General features: G+C 41.8%; 1 protein-coding gene across 4 annotated transcripts in view; it reads left to right on the top strand.

The window, feature by feature from the left end:
• Nucleotides 1–10,706, top strand: part of PICK1 (protein interacting with PRKCA 1) — a 71,360-nt gene extending 60,654 nt beyond the window's left edge. For all 4 annotated transcript variants that reach the window (XM_033929551.1, XM_033929547.1, XM_033929548.1 and 1 more), the window contains exons 9-13: nucleotides 351–484; nucleotides 3,767–3,859; nucleotides 5,203–5,253; nucleotides 6,014–6,158; nucleotides 7,891–10,706. In XM_033929551.1, the coding sequence (XP_033785442.1) occupies nucleotides 351–484; nucleotides 3,767–3,859; nucleotides 5,203–5,253; nucleotides 6,014–6,158; nucleotides 7,891–8,108 (641 nt within the window). In that variant the 3' untranslated portion in view covers nucleotides 8,109–10,706. The remainder of the gene's footprint in view (nucleotides 1–350; nucleotides 485–3,766; nucleotides 3,860–5,202; nucleotides 5,254–6,013; nucleotides 6,159–7,890) is intronic.
• The last annotated feature ends 2,891 nt before the right edge of the window (nucleotides 10,707–13,597 follow it).

Here is a 13,597-nt window from a genome sequence, read left to right as displayed (position 1 = left end):
AGTATTACCAGTGCCTCAATAAGGGTACTGCTGCTTCAGGTAGAAATACCATTTCTAGGTCATCTTTTTGGAAAATTCCTTTTGAGTGCCCTTGTGTATCACTTGGGGTAGTTGGAATAAAAAGTAGAGGTACCACAAACACTTAGGGTCATTTTTATATCTTTTTTATGATACAAGAAAAGCATTCCTAGCCCCATGGTGCCATGTGTTCTTCTGCATCTGTGCATTCATGCCTCAACAAATTAGTGTCCCTCAGCTTCGAACCTCCGTGTCTGAGGTAGCAATTGCAGGCCATTGCACCCCATCTAACCTCTGTTATTTTTTTTACCCTATCTACGGTTTTGCTACAGTATTTGGAGATGTTTTCTCTGTGATTGGCGTGCGGGAGCCCCAGCCTGCTGCCAGTGAGGCCTTTGTAAAATTTGCTGATGCACACCGAAGTATTGAGAAGTTTGGAATCCGGCTGCTGAAGACCATCAAACCGGTAAATAAAATAATGAACAAAATATGAACTGAACAAATAACACTGCTGTGAAATATAAATCCTTCAATAGTCCAAACCTTTAGAGGTTATTAACTTTGGGGTAAATATTCAGCTGGCGGTAGTCAGCGTTTTTTTTTACCACTTACCAGTGTTATGCCTGGATATTCAGTATTAGTTCAAATGGTAAAACCCTTTGAACACTAGTACTGCCAATACTGTCCGTTCAATAATCTAAAAGTAGAATTGGCTAACACTCTAATTCTCCTGGGGGGAATGTATGAAAAGAAAAAATACTTAAAGTGATGGACATCAGTATGAGCCCTTCAGATTCGACACGAGGGATTGTGGACTCAGGCAGAAACTCATGGGTGACCAGCACCAGACATCAGTCTAAATGAGAACTGCCTCATACATCATTTAGTCCTGTTTTGTGTAGTTAAATAGTGTAATTCATTTTCAAACATTCTCACCAGGGGAAAAGGAGCAATGAAAAAATTAATAAGCTCCCAAAATGTCACAATGTAAAGTGCGTGAAGTCCTTGGAATTTTTATGGGTAATCTGCAATGCACTAAGGATTGTCAGATATTGGCTGATGAACCCATTATTCTAATCTAGACAGACAAGTTGTCATGTATTTTGTCAGCAAACAGGGGGGTTCAGGTTCCTTCCCCTTGTGTTAAGAAGCAGTTGAGATGTGTCAGTGGGCCACCAGCCACATATCTGGCAGGAGGAGACAATAGTCTGGCGGACAAACTAAGCAGAATGATGTAACCACACATGTGGTCTCTCAACCTGGGTGTTGTCTGCAAGATTTTCTGAGAGTGAGGCACCAAATCGGTTTATCTTTTTGCTACTCATCTCAACAACAAGGTCTGTCAATACTGCTTCAGACTTAAGAACTGTGGAGGTTGGAGTGTTTTCTGACCCTCATTATGCAGAACAAGGGTCTCCTGCATCCTTACAACCAGTCCCTAGCCTTCATGGCCTGGATGTTGAGAATCTATATCTCTACAGCTGTCTGAGGATGTCTCCAAGATCTGACTGGCTTCCAGGAAAGACTCCACCCAGAGGCATTATGCTTTCAAATGGAGGAGGTGTGCTGTTTGGTGTTAGATAAGATCCTAGATTCTCTCTTGTCCTACACAAAAAACTGCTTGTATGCCTTTCTGAGTCTGTTGAAAATCAGCTCTGTAAGTGTTCACCTCAATGTGGTTAGTGTTTATCTAATCTTCTATTTGTGCGTCGCTCATACCTATACTGGCTCAAGGCGACTATAAAGAGAGGCGAGAGAATGGGGAGGGAGAGAGGGAAGGTGGGTAGGTAGGAGAGAGGAAAGGGTAAAGGAGATTAATCAAACGAGTCTCAGACACACTGACTGAATATATAAGTCAGGTAGTTTTAGCCAATAAGGCAACATGTCCTAAATCATCGACTCCTCTTACATGTCAGGTGGGAAATTCAGTAAAAAACTCAGACACAGTCTGAGAAAAACCTGAACCCTACCTGACTGTAGAGTAAGGTATAATCACCAGTGTACAGTCACACAGCAGTGTGCCACAAAGTTAAACAAAAAAGTGCACAAAACAAAACACACTCATACAAAAAAGCCAAGTACTTAGCTGGGAGAAAAAATAGTAGTGGGTCCTCCAGGTCAGTTCAGGAACTGTCTCAACTCCAGTTGCACACACTCTGGTCTCACAATGGCTGGCAGCACAGTGAGCACATAGCAAGTACAAAAAAGAAAAACTAGCCGTGCTTCCACACACTCTTACAAAGAGTTCCCACAGGAGCCAACTTCAGTTGTAGCACACACTTGATTCCAAAGGCAAACTGTTCACAAACTTCCCAGAGTGTACTCACAGCCAATGGAAAATAAAGAAACCAAAACAAAACAAACCCTTCTTCAACAAGAGCCTTGTTTCACATTCAGATTGTTTTCTCAGGAGAAAGGGCTTCACAAGCAGACAGCACATTCTTTTCCTTAACCATCCTTAATCCCTCCATGTGTTTGTTTTTATTCTTTTATTTGTGTGTGTGTGTCTTTGTTTCTTTCTATTTTTTTACTTTCCCTTGCTCCTTAGTTTTCCTTGGCAAGTTTGTTTTCTTCATTTTGGGGGGATCTTAAGGCCCGCTTAGGTCCAATCACTGGTCAGGGATATTTTCTTTTTTTGTGAGATTTATACATCTCTCTCATCTTAGAATATTATCCCTCTAGCTTGCACCTCACTAGTCTATCTCCATTACCTGACCACCCTCTTCTCCCCACTATCCTCTCTCTCTTGCTTTACCTTACTAATGGCTCCCTGCCCTTCTATGTTGCCAAACCACTAGTCTTGCTCTTTTTTCAGTCTCATCCAGCCCTTCACCACCAGTCTTGCTGATACCCTTCTAATATTTTGTCTGCCAAGCCTCATCACTGTCTCTCCAGCTACTCTTCACTAAGTTTTCTCTCTGTTTCTCCATCTCAATGATCTCCTCACTAAATTTTTTTCTCTCTGTCACCTATGGGTCTATGAGTGAATTTTTTTTAAAAGGAAACTTACCAGAGTTTCCCTTTAAAAATTCTAGGACTGGTAGTGGTTCTGGTTTTTATCCCCACATTTAAAATCTGTGGTTACTAATCAAAATGATACTTGGTGGTTATTTCCCAGTCTTCTCTCTCTCTCCTGTCCTCCCTCAGGACCATTTCTGAGTGCCTTCCTTTCTGCCCTCTTCCCTCTGTTGTCCCTTCCTTGGTCATTTCCCTCTCCTGCTCTTTCCCTTGCAACTCTTCCCTGGTCCTCTCCTGCTTGCTTGCAAGTAGTGTCTTCCTAGGTGCCTTACCTCATGGTCTCTCCCAGAGTACTGGCCCTTCTACCTTTCTATTGCTTACATTTGCCCAGCACAATCCTTTCTTGAATGCTGGTCCCCTAAGGCCTTTCTCAAGTGCTGTTTCTCTTGTCTTGATTTCCTCCATCCATGGCTCCTTCGTGAGTGTTCTTCCTCTTTGTGGCCCCTTTCTGTATTTTTTAAAATTAGTATGGATTAAAAATGAAAGTACTCAATTCCATGTACACTGTCTTGGTAGTAACAGGAAACAGTCCGTCCCTTGCAGTTACTGTTTCATACAAATGGAATAGCAGGAGTTTCTGTTCTGTAGTAAGACTGCCTCATGGGGCTTAGCCCTTGCAAAGGATTAAAAATTGCTGTAATATCACCTTTGACTTGAAGATAGTTTCTTTAGGTGTTCCCTTCCCTTGAGCAGACCAGTTTTAACTCTTTGCTTGATTTTTTTGATGCAGATGTTGAATGACTTGAACACTTATCTTAACAAAGCTATTCCTGATACAAAGCTCACGATCCGAAAGTACTTGGATGTTAAGTTTGAGTATTTGGTAAGTAGGCCCTGCATTTGTTCTCAGTAACCATAATAATCAGAGAAGCTGCAAGCTAGAAATGTGGTGGGCCATTTACCTATTGCCCTGATCCATTTCTTTGACTGGGTGACCAGAGTCATTCTTTTTTTGTCCTCTCTCTCTCTCCCCTCACCTCCTCTGAGTATTGTATCTCATTGCATCTTTCCCAAAGCTCCCCCTCCTCCCCAGCCTCAAGTCTTTGACAGTGTCAGCAATTCACACAGGCTGCCTTCCCAAGCCCAGAGTCTGTTCTCTGCTGTGCCACATCCCCTTATGACTAACTTCCTGCTTCTGCTATGGCAGAGGGCAAATAGCCTGTGTGAATTGCTGCCAGCACCAAAGACCTAGGTGGAGAAAGGATTTATGGTTGGAAATCCTGGACCTGTGGGCCAGAGGGGTGTTGTGGGTTGGGGTAGGTCATCCCTCCCATGGCATCAGTGAAAAAACAAAAAAGTCACCCTTCAGTGATCCAATGCTTTAATGCCTCATGCAGAAGGTAGAAGGCCACAAAGAAACCTGGTTGTGTGTGTGCTTTTTGACGTGTTTTGTAGGCAAACTCTAGGAGACTGCTGATTTTTTTTAAGTTATGCTGCAAACAAAACAAGTCCCACATATAAACCCAGCATCATTTGAAGGCATTTGCTCTCATGCATAATCCAGACTGTGTAATAATGGTGCACATACAAGTGGTGTTTCACTGTAAAAGTCCTTGGGTGCAGTTGGTTCAGGTGACAGCCCTGCTTGCATTTAACTTTTTGAAAGGTGTGCAATGCATCTCTTGAAAGCTTGTCTGAAAAAAATATATAGTACATATCCACCTAATAAAGCATTTTTATGTACTTTTGGACCAGGTACTATAAAGGGTGCCCTAATTGGGAACACCTAGCAGAATTCCGCATGGAGCTTAATTGGCGTAGTAATTGTGCACACCATTAAAAGCTCATTAAAAAAATTAAAAAAACAAGATTTCCGTTTGGAATTCAGAGCCTATGTGTGCCTACTCACACCTACCCGCAAAGTAAGCATGGTTAGGGGCAGAGAATAGGCATGGTAGGACTTAGGCATCATTAGGTGTCTGTCTTAGGCACCAGTTAATTAGGCCAGGAAAACCCTATAAGGACACCTACTGATTCCTAAGAACACTTAGGCATCGCTAGGCTTGATTCTGTAAAAGGCGCCACGCCAAGAAGCATAATTTATGGTATCAGGCCCTTTGTGCCCATTTTTCTTTTTCTTCTATGGTGGTGTGATTAACTCTTGGGGTTTCATTGTGAATAAGAAAGCTTTGTCTTGCACTAAGACTTTGAATGTTGTTGTTTCAGTCTTATTGTCTGAAGGTGAAGGAGATGGACGATGAGGAATACAGTTGCATTGTGAGTATTGGTTCATGTATACCTTTAGTATATACATATGTATCGTATTTTTCGTTCCATAAGATGCACCCCAGATTTAGAGGAGGAAAACAAGAAAAAAAACATTCTCAACCAAATTGGGCACCCATCCTCCCTCCCTCCCTGCCAGGCTCTGCACCCAATCCCACACTCTTTGCCAGGCTCTGCACTCTATCTCCCCTTCCCTGCCAGGCTCTGCACTCAGTCCTCCCCTCCTTGCCAGGCTCTGCACCCTGTCCCCCCTTCCCTGCTAGGCTCTGCACCCTGTCCCCCCGCCTTCTAGGCTCTGTACCTTGTCCCCCCTTCCCTGCCAGGCTCTGCACCTTATCCCCCCCTTCCCTGACCTGTAACCTATCACCCCCTTCACCTCTGGTGGTCTAGTGGTAGGCTGGAACAGGAGGGATCTGTCCCAGCTGACTAACAATTTTTTCCTCCCCCCCTACGGTACTACTTTTTAAAACATGGCATGCCCGCTGGCCCTTCCTTTTAAAACACCCCTGCCCGCCCTTCTTCTTAAAACACCCTTCACCCCGCAGTACTTTTTTAAGTGCCCCTTAAGCTTGGTGGTCCAGCGGCGTATGGGCCGGCAGGAGTGTGCTGTCTGCGCTGCTGCCTGGGCCCGCCCTGCTTTCAGAATGGCTGCAGTCAGTTCTCGTGAATCTCTTGTATTCTAGTCATCCTGTTATAAAATTACCCTCTTAATGTGTTCAGTCCTCTGCCTAATACTATTGCTGTCTGGCAGGCCCTGGGTGAACCCTTGTATCGGGTCAGCACAGGCAACTATGAATACCGTCTGATTTTACGCTGCCGGCAGGAGGCTCGCTCCCGATTTGCCAAAATGAGGAAAGATGTCCTGGAGAAGGTTGAGCTCCTGGATCAGAAACATGGTAAGTCTGACCTGTTTTGATTTTATTTTTTCACCCCTAGATGCTGCCAGCATATAGAAGCTTCAATTCTTCTGCAGAAACTCACTTGTAGGGAATTTCTTGCAGTGCTAAGGCTGTGTTCAGTGGTGTATATTTTGGATTCTGATATGTTATCTGTATAGGGCAGGGGTAGGCAATTCCGGTCTCGAGAGTCACAGGCAGTTCAGGTTTCCAGGATATCCACAATGAATATGCATGAGATGGACTTGCATGCACTGCCTCCTGGAGATGCAAATCTATCTCACGCATATTTATTATGGATATCCTGAAAACCTGACCTGCCTGTTGCTCTCGAGGACTGGAATTGAACTATCCCTGGTATAGGGAGATGGGTGCTTTTATTTTTATTTTTGAATAGTTAGAGAGACAACGTTATCTTGTGGCATCTGAGAGCAGGTATAAACACGGCACACAGCGGCAGGAAGGCATAGAATGCTGGCATGGCTCCTTGCTTTCTCCTATCAAAAGTCAGGTTAGAGAAGATGAGGGGGGGAAAGTGGTCAGCAAAAGACAGAGCTGGACCTGCAGTACTGGAGCATCAATCAAGAGTGTCTGATTTTTTGTTTCCGGCTGGGTGATGTGTGCTCCTGGTGTCCCAATTACTGGATCTGGCATATATTCAGTCCTAGACCTCTGATGCAGGCAGACTATGCTGAAACTGTGTTGTATTGAGCCGTATGCCTCAATATTAGATATTACAATAAACACGTATAGCTAAGGTGTCCTTTGAGTACTTTGTTTCCCTCCTGGTCATCACCACTTCCTTGTGTTGCTAAATAAAGGAATACAGAAATTAGAGACTATTTTAGAAGCTGTAAGGAATAGGCTGGTGAAAAGGCTTCAGCAAATTATTGCACGTTATAGTAGTAACAAGATGATTTGTAGCAAAGGGCCCTAAACTATAGTGCAAAAAAGTCATGTTCAGACTGCTAAGCAATTTTATCCAGCCCATAGTACTTTCTCTCAACCTCCTACTTCCCCTTGAAAGAAAAGAGAATTGTCACAGCATGGGGAATAGCAAAAACAGGAGATGCTTGAGATTGAAAAGAGAGAGTGTGATGGGATGCGCAGACTAGTATAATAGAAAAATTCTGAATTTTTAGCCCACAAATGATGCTTGGGATAATTTACAGCTCTTTACAATTCATTTACAATAAGTTCTAACTACAATAAGCTTATCCCTCCCCCCCCCTTTTTTTTATAAAACGCAAAAGCGTTTTTATGCGCCGGCCGGCGCGCTGAGTGCTCTGCGCTGCTCCCAATGCTCATAGGAACTTTATGAGCTTTGGAGCAGCATAGAGCATTCAGCGCACCGGCCAGTGCTAAAAACCGTTTTTGCAGTTTTGTAAAAAGGGGAAGGGGAGAGGGGTTAGTCTAAGCGAGTGCCTGCAGCAGAAAGAAATACAAGTGGATTGCCCAGAATCATAAGCAGTGGTGGAAGTGGGATTTGAACTCTGGCTTGCCTGGTTCTTAGTGCACTACTGTAATCAATAGGTCATTCTTTCTCCTAACACATCAGTCTAGAGGGGGAGAAAAAGATGAAGGCTTGTGCTGAAAGTACTAAAAGATGATGATGGTTTGAATTGTACTTACAGTCTGGTTAGGCAACACTGCTTGGCATATAAAGGGGAAGGGTGGATAGCGCTGGCACAGTTTTTGATAGTAACTACTGCGTCCTCTACTGTGTTCCTAGTTCAAGACATTGTGTTCCAGCTTCAGCGCTTTGTCTCTACCATGTCCAAATACTACGATGACTGTTACGCTGTGCTGAAGGACGCTGATGTCTTTCCCATTGAGGTGGACCTCACCCGCACCACCCTGAGTTATGGGCAGAAGGACATCTTCACGGATGATGCTGAGGAGGAAGAGGAAGTGGAAGAGAATGAGGAGAAACTCATCGACGATGCTTAGATGCACTGTGCAGGGATCCTACAGATTTCATGGCCCAGCAGAAACAGCACTGGAAGCTACGCACATTCCAATCTGGGAAGGTCACAGTATATATGTTTTGTTTTGTTGCTTTTTGTTGTTTTTTTAAATTTAGACCTTTCTTCACCTTCCTTGTTTTACCCTCTATTTTTTTTCTGACTTTGTTTAGAAGGAGATTTTTTCATGAGAATTTTCTTTGCACATTTAGTCATGGAAAGTTCTGCAGAAATGACTGAGGTCCATATTTTGCCAGATCCTCTGTGACTCCCTGATGCTCACAGTGTGGTCCCATTCTAGATTCAGAGATAGGTTAGCAGTTAAAGGTAAGAAGGGATTCTTCCATGCCCCACCAAGGTATGTTTTAAGACTTTGCGTGGGGGATTTTTTTTTTTTTTTTTTAAATCAGTTTCACTGAAAGGCAAGCACAATGCAAACTTAATGTTGAAACCCTGCTCTTGGAACATTTTGATGTTCTGGCAGTCTGCTTTTTCTGGAGAGACGACCAAAGATTCCATTATCAGATGTACCATTCAGGAAGACAAAATCAGAATCTCTTCTGCTCTAGAATAGCAAACAAAATCTTTCTATTTGGGCTATGAAGAATGTTTGGGAGCCTTATAATACACATTTGTAAGCCATAGCATTTGTTTTCATTAAATTAAAAAGAAACCTTTTAGATGTTATAGTGGAACACTCCCATACTTATAGAGTTTGTTCCTATACACTAGACACAACCAAAAGCCTTGCAGCCTGCAACATTGAATAGGGTGGTCAATTCTTGTCCCAAGTGCTTTTAACACCAAAACACCACATCTGTGGCTTCAGGCAGAAATGAGAGCTTGGCTGTTGCTATCAATTGGTTGCTCTGTTTTTCCAAAGATGAGATTAAGCAGAATAATACCTTGCCAGACCAAAACATAAACACATCTTGAATACATTAAGGTTGGGCAACCCAGCTTTGCAAGACTGGGTGGCATGTTGGTGCTTCCTTCCCCATATCAGTATGGAAAGAATAGTATATTTTAACACTGTTAGAACAATCTCTGCACATCAGTAAAGAACAAGAACCTACTTTATATTTATATTCTCTGAGCGTGTGAACCATAATGCAGAGGTTTGCTCCAAAGTCCCTTAGAAGTATTAATTTTTGTGATGGATCTAAGCTAATATATTTTAACTGCCTGTAGTTCAGTATGTGGTGAATATTTCTAGGGGATCCTAAGTGGGCTTGTGATAGAAACAATTCCTGTGCATCAGTAAAAAATTCCTCAGTAAGAGTAAGTGTCATAGTCTCTGGATTGTCTTAGAAAATCTAGATCCATAACGATGGGACTGAAGAGAAAAAGAGATTTTAACATCGAAAAGTTTTCATTTACTTTAGAAACAAAAAGCAACCGCATCTAAAACCTGGGGATGTTGCCGGTTTACTTTAGGGAAAAGTACCTCAGCTACATGATGGAGCAGAACCCCACATTCTCGTTTTGAAAAGAATTATGTGGAAATAAAGGGTCAGCAAACAAAGCTGTAGGTGGTACCTCTTTATTGAACTAACGTAATACATTTAGGGCAGGCTCTTGATAAATTTCTACACATGCGTGGGTTAAAGCCGTTTTGTAATTGGTTCTCTTGGCTGCTGCAGTAATTTTTATTGATCAGTTTGTAATTTGTTCTGCCACTGGACTGGCAGCAGAAACCACTGCTGTTTTTGAGCAACTTTTTAAGGCAGCTACAGCCATATTTCTTTTTCGGAGTAAAGTGCATAATGCTACTGAGAAACACTACATACCCTTCACAAATGTAGAATCTAGGCCAGCTGAAAGCATAGTTAGCTGGTGTGGTTTGGGGTTAATTTATTGAACTATATATTCTTGTGTTGGGAATATTTTCTGTTTTCTGTTTTTCTCTGTCTTTTTCTGTGCTAAAAGGGCAGTGAGCCCCAACCTTTCTGCTACCTGGAGCACAGGTTTTCAATCCAGTTCTCGGGACACATCAGTCTGTCTGGTTTTCATTATATCCATATTTAGTATTACGAGATAACTTGGCAATCAATGAAAGCAGTGCTTGAAAATCTATTTCATGTATATTTATTGTGGCTATCAGCCTGACTGGCCTGATGTGTCCTTAAGGACTGGGTTGAAAACCCCTACATTGGAAACATTAAGTCCAATAATGTAGAATTTAGTTGGTTTGCCTTTCTATTTATTTAATTTTTTTTCTGGCCTTTTTTCACTCATAACTCAGACCACTACTTCACTCCTGTTCCTATGGCTATCTGTTCCACAGAAGGAGTATATCCAGTCAGGGGAATATCCTGGTGACTGTTGGTGAAGTAGTATGTGAGGCCTCGGAGCATTGTGGTTCTCAGCCTTGAGGGGTATAATTGACAGACCAGCCTCTTGGTGCTGCATATCTGCTCTTGGACAGGCATCAGTGTGTGCTACGAAATGATATAGCCAAGGTGGTTCCAGAGTCCTGGTTTCCCTTGTGGAAATATTGGCATTATACACTGGACTATGGGGGGGTCAACCTCAATGTTATTCTGTCATACTACTGTATATGTCTAATAAAAGGAGAAATGTTTGAGGACTGTGAATTGAGTTACTTCTCAGCTTGATTTCTAGACAATTAACAACATTACATAAACACAAAAAATGATGGCAGATAAGAACCATACAGCCTATTAAATCTGTCCATCCATAGAAATAGCGTTTCCTCCACAAAAAAACATCTGAAGTGGTAACAGAATTGAAGATAACCAAATCCAATGGCTTTGTCGAAAGATTGTATAATAGAAACATACTTTTGGTGAACCCTGTTATCAAAAGCATTAATTGGAGGCACATTGGGATAAAAACACTAAATTCAACTGCCTCTTGGTTAGCAGATATAGCAAACCAAATTTATAGTATAGGAAGAAGAAAGAAGGGATTCTAAATTGATGTCATAGACCACTTAAGAACCCATAATTTGTTAAGTGCAGTGATTATTTTAATTTAGGTGAGAGATGTAAGAGCCATACCTGAGCTATTACCTGTTCATATCTATAGAGAGGAAAGGTTACATAATAACATAGTAAATGACAGCAGATAAAGACCCGAACGGTCCATCCAGTCTGCCCAGTAGTCACACTCATTATGCAATATATTCATGGTTAAATTGTCTTTTCTTTAATATTTCTGGGAAATAGATCATAGAAGTCCGCCCGGTACTGTCTTTAAGTTCCTACTGCTGGAGTTGCTATAGAAGCCCTCTCCAGCCTATCCTAACTTTCCTGTCACTGGAGCTTCTATCAAAACCCACCCCAGCTCATTCTAAACCAAATCACCATATTTGAGACACAGATCATACAGGATTACCCAGTACCTGCCTTAGTTTGTGTTTATACCATTCATTTTCTAATTAGAGATCCTCTGTATTCATGGTTTCTTGAGGAAATTCCAGACATTAACCACCCTCTCTGTGGAAAAAGAGTTTCCTAATATTACTCCTAAGTCTGCCACCCTGCAACCTCAATTCATGCCCTCTCGTTTTACCATTTTCATTTTGCTGGAAAAGATTTGTTTCTATATTAATACCTTTCTAGTATTTAAACGTCTGTATCATATCTCCCCTTTCCCTGCTCTCCTCTGTTTAGAGTATACATTTTCAGGTCTTCCAATCTCTTCATGTATGTCTTTTGGCATAAGCCCCATACCACTTTCATTGCTTTTCTCTGGACCACTTCATCGTTTTACATCCTTAGCCAGATATGGCCCCCAAAACTGAACACAGTACTCCAGGTGGGGCCTCACCAACGACCTGTACAGGGGCATCAACACCTCCTTTCTTCTGCTGGTTATGCCTCTTTCTATACAGCCCAGCATCCTTCTGGCTACAGCCACCACCTTGTCACACTGTTTCATCGCCTTCAGATCCTCAGACACTATCATCCCAAGGTCCCTCTTCCCATCCATCCAAGGTCCCTCTCCCCATCCTCTCAGGACATACGGCTCCCTTGGGTTTCTACTCCCCAAGTACATCACTCTGCACTTCTTCACATTGAATTTTTGTTGTCAAACATTAGACCATTCTTCTAATTTTTGCAAATCCTTTTTCATATTTTCCACTCCCTTTGGGCATCTGGCCATCAACCAGTTTCTAATCCAGTTCACCACTTTCAGTCCTAACTTCAGGCGGTCAAGTTTGTTCAAGAGCCTCCTATGAGGAACTGTGTCAAAGGCTTTGCTGAAATGTAAGTAAATTATATCTAGCACACTTCCTTGATCTAATTATGTTATGTTAATTCTCTGGTTACCTAGTCAAAGAATTCAATCAGATTCGTTTGGCACAATTTAGTAAAGCCATGTTTTCTTGGATCTTGTAATCCATTTGATTCTAGGAATTTCACTATCTTCTCCTTCAACAATGTTTCCATTATTTTTCTAGTGAGGCTTACAGGTCTGTAGTTTCCTTCTTCATCTCTGTGACCACTTTTGTGAAGAGGAACCACATCTGCTCTTCTCCAATCCCTTGGAATCACTCCTGTCTCCAGGGATTTATTGAACAAATCTTTAAGTGGAACCACCAGAGCCTCTCTGAGCTCCCTCAATATCCTTGGTTGGATGCCGTCTGGTCCCATGGTTTGTCCACCTTCAATTTTTTCAAGTTATTCATAAATACTTTCTTTTGTGAATGATGCGGAATTCACGCCATTCTCATTTGTAATTTTGCCAGCCAATCACAGTTTAGGATTTTCATCCATGAACAGAGAACAGAAGTATTTGTTTAGAATGTTTGCTTTTTCCTCATCACTCTCCACATAGCGGTTCCTAGCTTCTTGCAGTCTCACAATTCCATTTTTCATCTTTCTTCTTTCACTAATATACCTGAAAAAATTTTTGTCTCCCTTTTATTATACAGTATTTCTAGCCATTTGCTCTTCTGCCTGCAATTTCACCAGATGTATCTCTCTCTTAGCTTCTTTCATTTTCATCCAGTATTCCTTTTTGTGCTCTTCTTCTTGAGTATTTTTATATTCACAAACGCCAAACACTTTTGCCTTTATTTTCTCCACCACTAATTTGAAGAACCATATTGGTTTCCTTTTTCTCTTGTTTTTGTTTATTTTCCTCTCATAAAGGTCTGTAACCATTTGTATTGCTCCTTTCAGCTTGGACCACTGCCTTTCCACTTCCCTTATGACTTCCCATCTTATTAGCTCTTTCTTCAGATACTCCCCCATGCTACTAAAGTCCACACATTTGAAATTAAGAACTCTGAGTTTCGTGTGGCTGCCTTCCACTTTAGCTATTATATCAAACTAAACCAGGTGGGTGCTTACTTGGACATTATAGATACTTTCCCCATTGTGTCAAACAACAAACTTTATTGCATGGTTCAAATCTGATGTTCAGGCAGTGTTGGGCACGTTACTTTGTAAAAATAATATATTGAAGTTACTAGTTACTGCAAGGAAAAGGTAATATAATACA

This window comes from Geotrypetes seraphini, chromosome 2 (genome assembly GCF_902459505.1).
Source record: "Geotrypetes seraphini chromosome 2, aGeoSer1.1, whole genome shotgun sequence".
NCBI lineage: Eukaryota > Metazoa > Chordata > Amphibia > Gymnophiona > Dermophiidae > Geotrypetes > Geotrypetes seraphini.
The sequence above is the reverse complement of the archived record's forward strand: the minus strand, read 5'-3'. Positions and strand labels throughout refer to the sequence as shown.